Source organism: Pezoporus wallicus, unplaced genomic scaffold, assembly GCF_028554395.1.
Source record: "Pezoporus wallicus isolate ANWC-B61680 ecotype Strahan unplaced genomic scaffold, APGP_CSIRO_Pwel_v1 contig_14831, whole genome shotgun sequence".
Taxonomy (NCBI): Eukaryota; Metazoa; Chordata; class Aves; order Psittaciformes; family Psittacidae; genus Pezoporus; species Pezoporus wallicus.
The window spans coordinates 867,326-883,277 of NW_026642428.1; the positions used below are offsets into that span (position 1 = coordinate 867,326).

A 15,952-nucleotide genomic window follows, 5' to 3' on the forward strand; every position below is an offset into this window, starting at 1 on the left:
TGTGGTGAAATTCCCTGGGTCACAGACACTAATTCATGCAGTTATCTCGGTAACGAACCTGGTAAATGGTGTTCAGCACGTCTCCTAGGAAAACATCCATCCCTGATTTGAAGGCATCGGTAAGGGAGAAGCCAGAGCTTCCCTGGGAAATCTGTCACAGGGTTCATCCCTTCAGCATCCACAGATGTACTCCTAGGCTCCTGCGCCGAGCCAAAAGGATGCGCCCATCCCCAGCATCCCATCGTCAGACCGACAGGCCTGGCTCTGCTTCTGCTTCAGTTATTCCACCCCTATTTATCTTCATTTAGTATTCTCTCCTGCATTAATTGCTAGTTTCTACCCATTGCCCTTTAAGTGCTGTTGGCTTTTCCCAGCCCTTTCTCCTGCCAGGGCTGTATTAACCAGCATCTTTGCCCAGACATAGCCCAGCCCCTTACCCCGTACACATGATGATCCCATGCCCCAAGCCGAGCACCCCGCAGAGACCCCTCAACCTTTCTGCATCCAGCAAATTCCTGACTTTTTAATGGAATAACCCTCCCCTGGCACATCAGGCTCCCCGGGTGCACTGAGGAGACGTTGAAAAGCTCATTTTGAGCCTGAAGTTATTTTGATTAAATGGAAAGAAATCAGGAAAGGAAGGTATGTCTCGCTGGTGAGCCGGGAACACAGGGATTAGGGAAGGAATGGAGACGCTGCTATACTTCTCACAGGATTTTTCAATCAATGGGACACTTAATCTCCTGTAAGGCAAATTCACTTGCAGTTAATTTAGTCAAGATGGAACTGGATGAAGAAGTGATTCAGGAGGTTCAGGAAAGGGAGGGCTCAGCTATGGAAAACTTCAACCGGGATCGGAGCTCCTTGGAGGGGGTGTGACAGAGGAATGGACCTCGGAGTGTTTTTTCTCCACACTGATGGAAAAAAACCCTTAGTGGGATTCCAAGGAGAGGCCGAGACAGCGGCAGAGGCAACGAGAGGGGGCACAGGAGGATGTGGGACCTGAAAACGAGCCCTTGGGCTGACAGCATCTTTCTGGGCAGCCTCTGGCCAATCATTGGACCGACCTGTGGGCGATTTTTCATCTTTCAATAGGAGACAGCTCTGCTGAGGAGCAGGGGCCATGCAGGACAGAGCCTCCGATGGGCGTTAGAGCCCATCGTTCACTCCCAGCCTGCCTCTGTTAGCCCAGTTAATAGAAACACGGAATGCTTTGGGTTGGAAAGGACCTTAAAGCTCATCCGGTTCCAGCCCCTGCCACGGGCAGGGACCCCTTCCACTGGAGCAGCTTGCTCCAAGCCCCTGTGTCCAACCTGGCCTTGAACGCTTAGACAACCTTAACAGACCCTCTAGTAAGGACTTAATGGACAACCTCATAGACACTACAGTGCTCCATCCCCACCTGGGGCGGTTTAGGGGGTTTCTGTGCCTGCAGAAGGTGTCCATCTGCCACTGATGCTCCCAGACACCCTTGGCTGTTATTCTTTCAGAGGCTGACCAGCGTTCCTCCTGCTTTAGGACAAACCCTCTCATTGCCAAGCGAAACACAAACACGACTGTAATTTCCCCTGCGGCTGTGCACGCCGGGCCGAGCCGGGAATGATGCTCCTAATTACACATCCCATTCCCACAGCACGTCTGCAAACCCCTCCCGTGGCCGGGCAGCACCGGGGGAACCATCTCCCTCCACGTCAAACAGCCACGTCATGGGAAGAGCCCCAGCACCAGGACATGGGCACAAGCAGGGTGTGAGCCCTGCTTGATGCTGCAGCAATCCCACAGCATCCCAGGAAGGAAAATCACTGGTGCTCGCCTTAAAATAGGCTCTGATGGTGCTGCAGAACCCGCCTGAGGAGCTCGCAGCATACTGCGGTCGGCAGTAATGATGCTCGCTTGTTTTTCCTGCTGTAAGTTTTTCCCTTGTACTGAGGGCTATTGCAATGAAGAGGTATTTACAGGCAAGGCCTCTCGGTGAGGTTTCCAGTGCGGCGCAGGGATTTGCTGCTCCGTGTTAGCTGTCGGCTGCACGTGTTCCTCAGGACCCCTGTGATCTTTGGCTTCCTCCTGCAGGTTTCCAAAGCAGATGCTGATCCGTGGCTCTGGTTCTTGCCTGGGGCCTCTTGCTTTCTTCCCCAGTCACCCATTAGCCCCAGTTAACAGTGTCTGGGGGGTCCCCCACCCGTGGATTTCTGCATGGGAGGCACCGGTGGGTCACTAGCTCCAATATCACAGCTCAATCCAGCTGCCCTGGACCAGGCACCAAGGCCCCCCCAAGCTCTAAATAATGAAGATGTGGTTGCAATGGGTAAATAATGTAGACTGGGAAGGACCAAGACCCTCTTCCTCCGTAGAGATCTTAAGTGAGCAGCACATGTATATTGTGGTGGCACAGCAGGAGCCAGTGTCCATCCACCTCCAGCCTCACTACAGTAGGGGCACTGGTGAATAGAAGCTAAAGCTATGGTGCAATGAGGATGCCTTACAAAACACCAAGGAGGGAGTTTTCCTCTATGATCCAAGGACTTGGCCTTAGTGGGTCTCCTCCAGCTCTTCCTCAGAACCCTGGTGCATCTCAAAGGGGAAAGCCCAACCGTGCATCACAGCAAGCAAAGGCAGTTTAGGGAATCAGGGGTTTGGGAAAGCCTCTGGCAAACCCACAGGGCTGGGACAGAGGAAACTTCCCCCCCTTTGCAGGGGGCAGGCAGGGTAGAGGTGCTGCTGGGATGTCTGGGAGCCCAGGAATCATAGAACCAACCTGGCCTTGAGCACTGCCAGGGATGGGGCAGCCACAGCTTCTCTGGGCACCCTGTGCCAGCGCCTCAGCACCCTCACAGGGAAGAGCTTCTGCCTAAGAGCTCATCTCAGTCTCCCCTCGGGCAGGTTAAAGCCATTCCCCTTGGCCTGTCCCTACATCCCTTGTCCCAAGCCCCTCTCCAGGTTTCCTGCAGCCCCTTTAGGCACTGGAGCTGTTCTAAAGTCCCCCTGAGCAGCTGCTCTCCACCGCTGGATTTGCTGTGCAGCCCAAATCCTCATTTCTGCACGTGGCACCCATCAGATCCCTTGGGAACAAGGACACCAAGTGCAGTTTTGCTTTCCTGCTGGATGGGGCATCAAACACTTTCCTTCCTCTTCTTGGCTGAGCGTTGGCTTGTCTGCAAGGGGATGTCCCCCTGCAAGCCCCGCAGTGAGTAACACGGGGCCACATCTATATTCTGAGTAGATCAAATGCTCTCTAAAAGCACATGAAAGAAAGAAAGGAAAGGGCCCAACCTTGCAGCTGAGGCAAACCAGCCCCGGAGCCTCTGATAACCACAGGGCTTTATGGCCAGGAGGATGTGCTGCAGGGATGCCAGATGTCCCATGTCCTCGAAGACACCCTGGGAAAGTGCCAGGCAAAGCAGTCCCAAAGAGCCCAGTGATGCTATAACAAAGCCTGGGGGGTTTTCTGGGATAAAAAGGCCGTGTTGTCCCAAAGAAGGGACAATCCTGAGCGCAGGAGATGGGGTGGGCTGCCGGAGCATCCCACACCCTGCGGGCAACCCGTGCCTGCAGCCCCAGCCCGGTGGGAGGGAGAGCTGGGAGCAGACATGATCCCTGTGCCGGAGGAATGCTCTGCAGTTATGTACCCTTTCACCAAAATAATCCAGGCGCTCGGGTACCGGCCAAACCACAGGAGAACGGGAGCCAAGAAAGCCGCTCGCAGGAGTAGGGAAATAGCAGACCTTTAACTGGTTTTCCAGATCAGCACAATTATAGCCTTCAATCCACCGAGCAGATTTGTCTCTGTTCTCCCTCCTCCTTTTTCCCTTTGCCCAGGCTCAGACTGGAAATGTCCTGTCTGTGCCTGGAGGAGCCGTGGGGATGGGGCTCTGAAGGATGCCCCATTCCAGGCACCTGTGGAATGGGGTTAGCCTTGGGAGGATGAGCTCTTGCTGAGGGCAGTGGGGAGCTGTGCATGGAGGGGTTCAAGGGGACCTCCCTTTTGCAGCCCTTTGCCGCAAAGCAGGGTGAGGACAGCACTAGACATGAGCTCAGGAGGCTGAGAGTACCTAGAGAGCATCCAGCATCCCAAACACCAGGCCTGCATCCCTTGAAGCCCATCGGCTCCCCAGCCCTGCCACCTTGCCAGCAGCATCAGCGAAGGCCCAGCCACAGCCAGCTTGGGAATGCTGTGTTTATTAGTTTTACAGCTTCTGAAGGCTAATGGATGTTTATTCCCAGGGTTTTCCTTCCACAGCCAGTTCATTTTTCACATAGCTGGAAGCTTTCGATCCTCCCATCCACAAGCCAGCCCAGGGCAGAAGTCCCAGCACTCCCTGCATGGAGCATCACAGATGCTGCTCTCTGCTCCGTGGAGGCACAACCTGCACCCCAGGCTCCTTTCCCTCTCCTGCTTCTGTACTGGGGTGTCTGGTGGCAATGAAGAGCTGAGGGCAGTGGTTGGTGTGTCCTCCTGTGCACATGTGGGAGCAGGGAATGGCTTCTTTTGTCCTTCCTTAGGGAGAGACCCAGTTCCTGCTTATGGGATGACGGGAAGCAATCAAGAAAAGCAACTGGGAGAGGAGGTGAAAGATGGAGCAGACTTTTTTTACCTTTTTTCCCCTGATTCTGGACCTCTAAGAACATTTTCTCCCCAGATCCATGTGATTACAGTTTGTTGGCCACAAACACCCATGAGCAGCATGAGAAGAGGACACATGGAGATGGGAGCTTCCACGTTTGAGGGACATGCATCCCATTTGTGGAAACTCTTTGCATGTTTGAACACACTTGTTTTGCTCAGATACATCCAACGACAGCAATAAGCCTTCCTGGACTTACATGATTCACACCTTAAATACCCTCACAACGACATGAAGGAAGGCATGACCTGGGGCAGAGCCTGCTCACCACTTCAGCTCAACACCAGCATCATCTCTGCCCTTATAGCAACTCACTTGCCTTCAACCACAGCTCCTGCCAGGCCACTTTGCCAAGCACAGAGAGCTCCCATTTCCCCCAGGTTTCACCCATGATGCTCATCAAGGATGCTCAGACCCCATAACGTGGGTACCACTTGCACTGCCGACACCAGGAGCGCACTGCCTGACTGCTGCTGTATGGACCTACTCACTAGGGTCAATGTTAGCAGCCTGTTGTCATCCTTTCCATTCCCATACTTGCAGAAGGCACTTGGGTTGCCCCTCCAGCTTAATGAAAGAGGGAGAGAACACGTTGAGAGAGAAGTCTGAAAGCCTCTTGCTGCTCTGGAAGATGGGGAGCAGAGGAAAGCCGCCCCTTGAACTGATGAGCTTTCTGAGCAGTGTATTCCAAACTTCTTCCCCCCCTGGAGTTTAATAATCCGCATTCTTTCCTCCCAGATTTTCCACTATTGGGGTTGCACTTACAGCCCCCACCTGCAAAGGACCTGGCTCCTTCATCAACAGGTTAGAACAAGGGACATGGTCACAACTAAAAATATACCTGGAGGATATGATATATGAGCTTGTACACACTCAAATATGTCTTTATGCACACACATACATATGTGTGTATATATATATAGGCTGCTTTGAAACCCTTCTAAAGCCATCCACACTAGCCAAAAGCAGCTTTAAAAGACTCAGACTGAAGGATAGGTGCCAAAGTCCTCAGATTGCACATTTGGTATTTGGCAGCCGGCTCTGTGCACGTTGTTATAGCCATCACTCCTCTAGGAACCCCTTCTGAGATAACCATTTAGCTCCTCTGCATTTCAAAAGGCTTCGTTGGGCTCCTCTGGGATGATACTGAACGATGCTCGTCTGGCTTCGACCAGCAGCTGGGCTTTCAGCTTTGCATCTCCCTTTCTCCTGCCAGCTCCTGGGGTTGGCCGAGGCTCAGCTGTACTCCCTTGGTTTATGCTATAGATGCTTTCTTTGCTCCGTCATTTATCCTTTAACCACAGTGAGTCACCGTGGCTTCATTTTTAACTGTGTCCACGTATTTAATAGACATTTTGTATGGCATAATTGCACATCCAAAAAGATGCTGTACTTACACACGGACACACTTGCTCTGTGCGGAGAACATCCCCTTCCTCATGCAGAGGAACCAACAGAAGAGAAAACCACAGCTGGGTCCTGCCTGATGCTGGCAGGAGAGATGTGAAAGGACCAAAATGAACCAGAGAGGTCTTTGCTCCAGTGTCCTGCTGGGAAAGGAGGAAAACCCCTCCCTTTCCTGGTCCCCAGTGCTTGACCAGCCCATCAGTGATGGTGGCAAGAGGGGGGGGGGAAAGGCATAAGAACCCAGAGATAGCACAGGAATTGCAGTCCCTCTGCCAGGATCATGTTTAAAAGAGCACCTACAGCTAAAATTGGACTGAAAATAGTAGGAAGTGGGTGTTTTCCACCAATCTCCATAGGGCCTTCCCCTCAGAGAGCTCACTTTGGGCAGAAATCTCTGCAAAGCAGCAAAACCAGCCTGGACAGGCACTGATCCCAATGGCTTAGCAAGGATGCTCTGGGACACGGCATGGTCATGCTTTTGGGGAGACTCAGCTTGGCCATGAGCAGCCCTGGGCTTGGTCTTGAGCCAAAGCAGGGTCTTGAGCATCACCATCACACAGATGCGAGTCTGAACCTCAGAGGGGATGCTGGGTGTTAAAATACCTCCTCAGGACCCATACCTGCAACGGGACAGGGGCAGCTTCAGGGGCTGCACCCCAGGCAACCTCCTCCCTTCCCAGGCTATCCCGGAGCATGCGTTCCCAGCGGGAAGCTGAGCCTTATCCCATTATGAATATCAACTCAGGTCTCTGCTGGAAGGAACCAGTGACCCAGAGAGTGGAAACATCAGCACAGGTTTAACTGCAAACAGCTCCCTGGGGTGCAGTGGGGACACTGGAGCTCAGACAGCGCCCACAGCATCAGCATCACCCCATTAACAGCACGCACGGGACCATGTGGGGAAAGCACACAATCCTTGTGGGAAGTGGGGCTCGGAGCCAGTGGAAAGGCTCACCACAGCGTGCCTGGGCTCCTGGCCCCAACCCTCCCTTAGGGAAGCAGCGAGCAGGCCATGCTGATGGAAGCTTGGGAGACCAAGGTTAAAGCAAACCTCCCTGCTCCTCTTTGCAGTGAAACAGCTCAGCTTGAGGACACAGCCCTGGGCCCCCACCAGCAAAGATCAACGCAGCTCTGAGGTCTGAGTTTCAGGGGTATCCATCTGCACTAATCCCATGTTTGCTGTCACCCACCCATAGGGCAGATCCTTGGGCTCCACCGTCATTGAGCTGCAGGGAATCTGATGGGGTTTTGAGCTGCCCTCATCCCTGCAGCATCCAGATGTGCTCCTGCAGAGCACCGAGGGTCCCTGCCAACATCTGTGCAGGATCCCCCAGCCCTGGCGAGGAGCAAAACCTGCCCTGAAACCCAAAACCTGAGCAAAGCCCATCCAAGTCCCATCCCGTGCTCCTGATGGATGCGGGCAGGGCTGAGCGCTTCTGCAGACCACGGCACCTCGGTGGAAACTGTATTAAAGGGGATGGCCTCGACCCAAAACCCAGCAAGCATTGGAGGCCAAGGGGCCCTGGGAGCCGTGGACCTGCCTGGAGCAAAGCCCCGTGCACAGCACCTGCCACAGCACAGCACCTTCCATCCACACACACATCAGGTACAGACCACGCTGTTATCCCCCATAGAAACCTCCTGTTTTGGCACCAGCATCACCAAGAGCAAACCTCAGCTTCCCTCCAAGCAGCAGCACTGCCTACCCCAAACTGGTGGTTAGATGGAGCAGAAGGAGAATTCCAACCTTCTGGATAGGTTGCTTTAGCTCCCCCCCTCTCCAGAGCCAGGCGCAGAGCTCACTTACCATTTCTTCCCTCCAATGTCGTGCTGCTGCACCGTGTAGCCAAAATACGCTTCCTTGGAGCCAGCTATGATTCTGGGTCTCTTGGTGTCGATGTTGAAGGTGTCAGTGAACCCTGGCGAGAGGAAAGGAGGATCCTGTCAGTCAAAGTGCTGCGATGGGAAGAGAAAACCCCTTGTCACTGCGGTCAGAGACTGACCCAAGAGGCTGGCAGCGTCCATCCATGGGGATATCCAAACCCCCACCAGACACAGCCCTGGCCAGCCCGCTTGAGCAGGGCTTGGGATGGGTGACCTCCAGAGGTGCCTCCAACTCCAGCCATCCCCCAGATCGTACAATGAGCCCCAGGAGCACCCTATGTGGAGCAGGGGTGGGTTTACCCCAGCACAGCAGCTCTATGCCATAGCCGTGATGGAGGGGAAGCTGCAAGAGCCTCACCTGCAGGCACCCAGCACTCCTCCCTCCAGCACTGAGCACCCAAGGAGCAGCCATCCCAAAGCTGCAGCTTTAAGCAGGTTCAATTATAGGCTTTAGGGACGTCAGCTGTGCAAGCCCTGGAGGTAACCCCTTCAAGCCTGCACACTACCAGGGCAAAAGGGTGTCTCTGGTTTCACCCCATCTTGATGAAGGGTGATAAACCATGATAAAGGAAGATGGGGTTTTCCTTCCAGGCTGCTGTGAAAGTGAATCAGGTGAAGCTAGGGATTCCAGGACAGGCATGGGGAGGGGAGGGGAGGGGAGGAGAGCACCCTCCTCCCCTCTGACAGCAACTTGCTTGCCAGGGAGCAAATCCTGGGGGATTGCTCTGGAACCTCCTCCAGCCAGGAGCTGGACTCAGGGCCAGAGTGCTTTGGGGCTGCTGGAGATGCCCCTTTGCCTACCCATGGGTGCAGGAGCTGCCCGAATCATGGCCACAGCTCCCATGGAGAAACTGGTGGGGGCAGAGGGCACCCCTGGGCAGGGGGAAAAGCAGTATCTGTGCCAGGGAGCTCCAGCTCTGCATTGCCTCTATTCCTGGTGGATGCAAAATGCTGCAGCCCAGAGAAGCTGTGGCTGCCCCATCCCTGGCAGTGCTCAAGGCCAGGTTGGACACAGGGGCTTGGAGCAAGCTGCTCCAGTGGAAGGGGTCCCTGCCCGTGGCAGGGGTTGGAGCTGAATGAGCTTTAAGGTCCCTTCCAACCCAAACCAGGCTGGCATTCTATGATATCCCATGGTCAGCATCCCACAGGTATCAGCCCATGATACCCAGTGCACACCTTTATCCAGAGACACACACGCTTTGCTCAGGCCAGCAGCATACCCGAACCCTCCATGGGTGCAAAGACTTCACAGCCTCTATAAGGAGATGTTGGGGTTTTATCTTCACAGTGTTATTTCCTCCCTGGCTTTGATGAAGCACAGAGGGACATGGCCCAGGAGGACCATGTGGGAGATGGAGCTGCGGGGATGGATGCTGATAGCCAGGGTATCCTGGATGTTCATACACCTTTGGGCAGAGAGTAGCTGCTGGGTGGTTCATGCCAATGAAGCAGCTTAGCATCCTCCTGAAGGACAGCTTTAAAAGCAGCAGAAGGATCACGTTTGGTGTTTAAAGGGGCTGTCAACAGGAGAGGCTGGGAATGGCGCTTCCCAGGCAGAGGAATTCGCGATGGGAATTGTTTTGATAGGCAGGAATGCTCAGGATAAACCCGACTTTTGCAGTCCGGATCTGCAGCCCTGGCTCCGTGAGCAGAGAAGTGCGGAGTGTGGCCAAGGATCGCTGAGGTAAGGATCCTACAAAGAGAAACTCTAGAAAGCAGGGAGGGGAAGGAGGCGGGGATGGGAGCCAGCACATTCTGTGGTACATTGACCTGATTTAACATCACAAACCAAACCCAAACCTCCTGGAGTTAACCGTTTCCCACTGGAGATGCAGAGGCCAGGACCGGCCATTGAGAGGAGTGATGGGTAAAGGGAGGGGTGGGAAGGTCATAGGGATGCTGGGAGCATGGGGTGGCATCCTAGACCTGCCTGGAAGAGGGGGTCTTTGGGGTTTATGTATCCCATATCTTTATATATCAATATCTTTGCATATCAATATCAATATCTTTATATATCAATATCTTTATATACCAATATCTTTATATATCAATATCAATATCTTTATATATCAGTATCTTTATATACCAATATCTTTATCTTTAAATATTAATATCTTTAAATATTAATATCTTTAAATACCAATATCTTTATCTTTAAATATTAATATCTTTATATATTAAAAGCTTTATATACCAATATCTTTATCTTTAAATATTAATATCTTTATATATCAATATCTTTATATATCAATATCTTTATCTTTAAATATCAATATCTTTATATATCAATATCTTTATATATCAGTATCTTTATATATCAAGCAAGGTCCAATTCCAGGTAATGCAGAGGCATCACCACTTGGGTTGCAGAGCAAGTGTCAAAGAGGATGTGATGGGTTTGGGTCTGATTCTTGTTGCATTCAGCAGAGGTTTTTGCACTGCAGAGCCCCAAGCAGAGGTTTTGGGGGAGTGGGAGCACTGGGACAAGCTGGGGACCCCCATCCTTGCATTGTGCAGCCAGTCTGGTCATGAAGAGCAACACAACTCCCCAGATAAATAGCAGGAATGCTTCCTAAAGTGCAAATGTGTCTGAGGCAGGGGGAGCAGGGAGAAGGGCTGCAAGCAGCTTGTGCCACTCGTCGTGCTGCAGCATCCTGCGTAGGGATGCAGCAGGTAGCAGGGACCAGGAGAGGTGGTGGGGCTGGAAAAGCAAAATGGACTGGGAGAAAGCTTCCAGGCATTGGATACAGAAGGGAGGGTTCCGGAAGCTGCCAGATGCGGGTGCATTGGAGGCAGAAAGGGAAAGGAAATAAATAATCAGAGGGTATTTAAATGGGTTTCAGCTAATGGGAGCTTTTTGAGAGGTTGAGCAGCCCAAAGAGCCGAGCCTCATCTTCTTGTCAGGAGTGACATCACTGTCAGAAAGAAGTGACCAGAAGCCACATGTTTTGCTTGCGAGGCTGCCAAAGGCAGGAAGCCTCCAAGACCTCCCTTCCAAACCAGAGCTTCTGTGGAGTCCAAGCTTTTGATTCTTGTCGGGTCAAATACTAAGGAGAAAAGAGCAAAACACATTGAGGGAACAATACTGGAATAAACGGCACCTTTCCTGCCAGGAAGGGTAAAAATAAGTCCTCACCGTAAGGGAAACCACCAGGATGGGGATGCTCTCAGAGCCCCAGCATCATTCTCCTGCCCATACCTCTGCCTGTACCCTTTGGGCAGGCAATGGGATTCACCTCTGCAAAGGGACTCTAGGAGGGTGCTGTAAAACATCCTGGTGGTGCTTGCTGTGATGCCCCAAGCCTGTATTCTGCTGCCATGAGACGGTTGGGGCTTTAGCTGCAAAGCTTTATGATTTAAGAAGATGTGAGCCAGGCAATGGGGCTGCTGCAAAGCGTTTCCTTTGCTGTGTTTTGAGTGCAAGGAAAGCTGTCAATGTGTTTGACTGCATTGTGCAAACCCAGCCTGTTCACTGGCCTCCACCACGTTCATAGGGTTTCTGGAGAGAGGCAGTGGCATGGTGGGGAGAAGCATCTCAAAGGCTGCTGCTGCATCCGGCCTGTAGGAACCTCTATGTGGATCTGCATGGGCTCCTCTGCTGAATTAGCTTCCAGTATCTGAAGGGGCCTACAAGGATGCTGGAGAGGGAATTTTCATCAGGGACTGGAATGACAGCACAAGGGGTGATGGATTCAAAATCAGGGGAAGTTCAGACTGGAGATAAGGCAGAAGCTCTTCCCTGTGAGGGTGCTGAGGCGCTGGCACAGGGTGCCCAGAGAAGCTGTGGCTGCCCCATCCCTGGCAGTGCTCAAGGCCAGGTTGGACACAGGGGCTTGGAGCAAGCTGCTCCAGTGGAAGGGGTCCCTGCCTGTGACAGGGGTTGGAGCTGGAGGAGCTTTAAGGTCCCTACAAGCCAAACCGGTCTGGGATTGTGTGATTTGCCAAGACCTGGAGCATCTCAGGGTCAAGCACCTCAGTCTGGCACTTGGAAACTCTCTTCGCTGTTCTTGCTCCTGATTCCACCCTCTTTGCTCAAGCACGTAGAGAAGAGGTGACCTCTGCAATGGTGCAGCAGGTCCCTGGACCCCAGCATCGCCACTGTGATCCCTGCATCCTCAGCATCACTGGGGATGCTGCTGGCCACCCAATGCTGGGCTGACCCCATCCCTACCGCCACATGGGCTCTGGTGGTATCAGATCCTCCTCTACAACCATGCACATGACCTTTTCTTTTCTGAAGATGGAAATATTTCGCTTATCTAGGAAATCTTTAAGCTTTATATAGGGTATTTGGGCAAACGCCATCAAGCCCCGAGAAGGAGCAAGGAGGGCAATGCGTCCGTGTTTCCCTCTAGCTTTAATCCCTCTGAAGCTGAACGAGATGCTGAAAGCACCAGATTCCCCTCCAGGTCCCTATCTCAAAGCCAGCGTTTGTCATCAGCTATTAGGAAACAACCCAGGGTTTGGTGGCTGCTGCAGCTGTGGATGGAGAGCCAGGGAATACTGAGGATGAACAGAGGATCAGTCATGGCCGGCTCCTGGGTTGTAACATTCCTGGTTACCCACAGGATCTCTGACAAACAGCCCCAGGGCATCAGCTACACCAGTACCTTGTGCTGCCATAACTCCAGCTTTCTGGCCCCCAGAAGCTGGGGAGGAGCTGGTTGATGGCCACGTTTTGCAGCCCTAAGGAACGGGTTGCTTATTCACTTGCAGCACATTCCTTAGTGATAACACCAATGGCATCAGGAATAAATAGGGGCAGGTCTCTGACTGCCCCTTTTCCCAGGGAGACCCCAGGAAAGTGATAGGTTGTGGAAGGAATGGGGGGGGTGGCTTCTCAGGGCCCCATGTACCTCAGGGGCTTGGTTATGAGACCTTCCCTGGCCAGCGGATGGACAGCAGATAGGTGGGGTTCCACTCAGCCCCACTGTTGTGGTTGTGCAGCCACCCAAATGAAAGCCACCATCAAAGCCTGGATCCCTTGGGAACCCACCTGGACAATCCCAAATGTGCCCTATGGAGCCAGCACGATGGTTTTATCAATTGGAGACCCTTTAGAGAGAGATGGAGCCAACTTCCTCCCCTGGAAAACTGGACCAGTGAGGGAAAACACACGCATGGTTTGACACAAGGGAAGTTACCACAAGTCCAGAGGAGGCCATGGGGATGCTGCGAGGGCTGGAGCAGCTCTGCTCTGGAGCCAGGCTGAGAGAGCTGGGCTGGGTCAGCCTGGAGAAGAGAAGGCTCCTGAAGGGGAGACCTGAGAGCAGCTTCCAGGCCAGGCTGGATGGGGCTTGGAGCAACCTGGTCTAGTGGAAGGTGTCCCTTCCTCTCAGGAATTCAATGAGCTTCCAACCCAAACCATTCTGTGATTCCATCTCAGCTCATCCTCCCTGGATCCTTCTGGAAGCTGCAGTGTCAGGGATCAACGGGGCCAGTCACTGCCACTGAAGGTGTTTCATTCAACAACCCATGGCCCAGCATCCCTCGGCTGGGCTCCCCTACTTTCAGCCTAGAACTGCATCCTGCCTGCACCCAAGCCTTGAGGAAGAGGAACTGACCTGACCCAAAGTTTAGGGACACCTTGAGTGAAGCACCCGAAGGTCTGCAACAGCACAGGCAAACAGACCATCCCCAAGGATGCACATCCCAACCTGGTACCCTCAGCTCAGCCCGTGGCAGGCTATCACACACTGCACAAGCTTCCTTTTACTCCAGGTAACAAAACACCAGCGTTAGTCCTCATCAAAACACATCAACCCATAGCCACAATATAGCCTAGTCCGGAGACCACCACGGAGCAGTGGAAGCATGAACCCTTTTTGCCAGCACTGCCATTGCTGGCTGCTCTACAAATGAGCAGGAACACCACGGGCTGAAACATCCATGGATAGAAACCCCCATGGAGAGAAATCCCAGTGGATAGAACCAGATACAGCAAAACCCATGGGCAGAAACGCTCATGTGGAGCATTTCTGCCCAGCCCAAGACGGAGCTGCCAATTTGCCGCATCCCCCAACTCCCCCCAGTACCCATCACACATCTCGGAGCAGCATCTCCCTAATGGGGTCCCCCCTTTGGGCCCTCCACGCAGGCAGCCCCGCGCCCGATGCCTGCATGCAGGGCGCACACATGGTCCCTATTAAGCAAAGGAAGTCGGCTCGGCTGCGGCTTGCTTTAAAGGATGCAGCAGCAGCGCAATTAGAAAGGGGGGGAGAAAAGGGAAAGAAACCGCCCCGGCGCGCTTTTCCATGGGGATGCTCGGAGCCGGTGGCAGCGCTCCTGGCAATGGGGAAAAGCTCCTTTCTTTCCCCTGCTTTCCAGCACTGAGCAGCCCCAGCCTGGCTGCTCGGAGCCCCGGCTGCGTGCAGGAGGGTGCCAGATGGAATTACAGCGGCAATGACCGCTGCTGGGCAGGCTCTTTCTGCAGGGACAGAGCCCAAAAGCGCCGGCGAGGGGCCAAGAAGCAGCATTAAACCCCGCTCCGTTCCCATCCCAGCCCCTGGCAGGGCTCGTCCCGCACGTATGGGGGGAAGCTGCAGCCTCCTGAAACCAAACGCTTGCCTGAAAGCTCCTCTTTAACTTATTTAACCCCAAACAATCGTCTTTTGCGCAGCCCCTCTCTTGTGCCACCGGACAAACAACTTGTGGGGCACGAAAGTTAAGTCTAGGTAAAAGGGTCTGGATTTAGGGGGGCATTTTATTCACCCACCATCTGATGCTTAAGAAAAACAGGGACTAATCCTGCTGTAAGTGCAGCCCAGCCGAGGAGGGGGCTGGGAGGATGCGGAGCAGCCTGCTCATTCCCGGAGAGTCCAAAGGTCTCCATCCCTTTCCATCCCCCTGCAAGAGTTTTCCAACAGCGTTATTAACCCTGGGCTTCCTCCAGCAGCTTTCCCAAACAAGCAGAAGTTATTCCCGGTTCTTTCCCCTTGCCCTGGCAATCGGGGTGGGCGCAGGAAGGGGAGCAGGCACTTACCAGGCAGGAGGCAGAGGGAGCAGGCGAGGAGCATCCCGCTGGGGAGGTCCATGGGAACGCCGGCTGCCCTGCTCCCCGGCCCCGAGCATCCGCGGGAGGCAGCCAGCCAGACTGGTAGCCTCACTCACAGAGCCCTTTCCTTATCCCAGCCTTTCCCGGCTCCCTGACAGAAGGCGAGCATTGGGAGGGAGTGGGAGGGACGAGCGAAACTTGTAGGAGGTACAGCAGGAGAGGACGGGAGAGGGGACAGGCTTTGCATGGACACAGCACCCTTTAGGGATCGGCTCCCCAGCAGGGCTGGGCCAGCTGGGAACTTCAGGCCCATGGCATCACCCCAGTCTTCTTCCTGCAGCACCCCTCTGGGGTGCCCTGGAACCCTGCACCCCAATGAGGACTTGGTCATGGAAGGTCTGCAGGGGATCACTGATGGCTGTGGGGTGCTACATCTGCTTGATGCCACCTCTGCTTGGGTACCACTTCTGCTTTGGTGCCACCCCCATACAGGTGCCGCGGGTGGGGTGGAGAAGAGAGGGTGCCAGTACCCACGGCACCAAGGAGGCTGCTGTGATGCCGCAAGGCACTGCAGTGCTGGGGGAACTGGTCACAGCATCTCCTTTCCTCAGCACCTACCCAGACACGAGAATGTCTTTGCTTGCACAAGCACCCAGGAGAGCCCCTCTGGGAGGCAAACAGCAAAGGAGCAGGAATTAGGCAGAAGCTCTTCCCTGTGAGGGTGCTGAGGCGCTGGCACAGGGTGCCCAGAGAAGCTGTGGCTGCCCCATCCCTGGCAGTGCTCAAGGCCAGGTTGGACACAGGGGCTTGGAGCAAGCTGCTCCAGTGGAAGGGGTCCCTGCCCGTGGCAGGGGTTGGAGCTGGAGGAGCTTTAAGGTCCCTTCTAACCCAAACCTATCTATGAAAACACACAAAGTACATCAGCATTCCCAGGGTGGGACATTCTCCCTCCATCCTCTTCGTCCTCAGGCTGGGGATACCCTTTGGAAGAGATGCCTGGGAGGCAGCTCTAGCAGGAGCCCAGCTCCCAGCATGGCTTTGGGGT

General features: G+C 53.9%; 1 protein-coding gene across 2 annotated transcripts in view; it reads right to left on the minus strand.

The window, feature by feature from the left end:
• ITGA11 (integrin subunit alpha 11) overlaps window positions 1-15,072 on the minus strand; it is a 43,636-nt gene extending 28,564 nt beyond the window's left edge. For both annotated transcript variants that reach the window (XM_057430531.1, XM_057430530.1), the window contains exons 1-2: window positions 14,896-15,072; window positions 7,837-7,948 (exon numbers count right to left, since the gene is read on the minus strand). In XM_057430531.1, the coding sequence (XP_057286514.1) occupies window positions 7,837-7,948; window positions 14,896-14,947 (164 nt within the window). In that variant the 5' untranslated portion in view covers window positions 14,948-15,072. The remainder of the gene's footprint in view (window positions 1-7,836; window positions 7,949-14,895) is intronic.
• Between the last annotated feature and the right edge of the window lie 880 nt (window positions 15,073-15,952).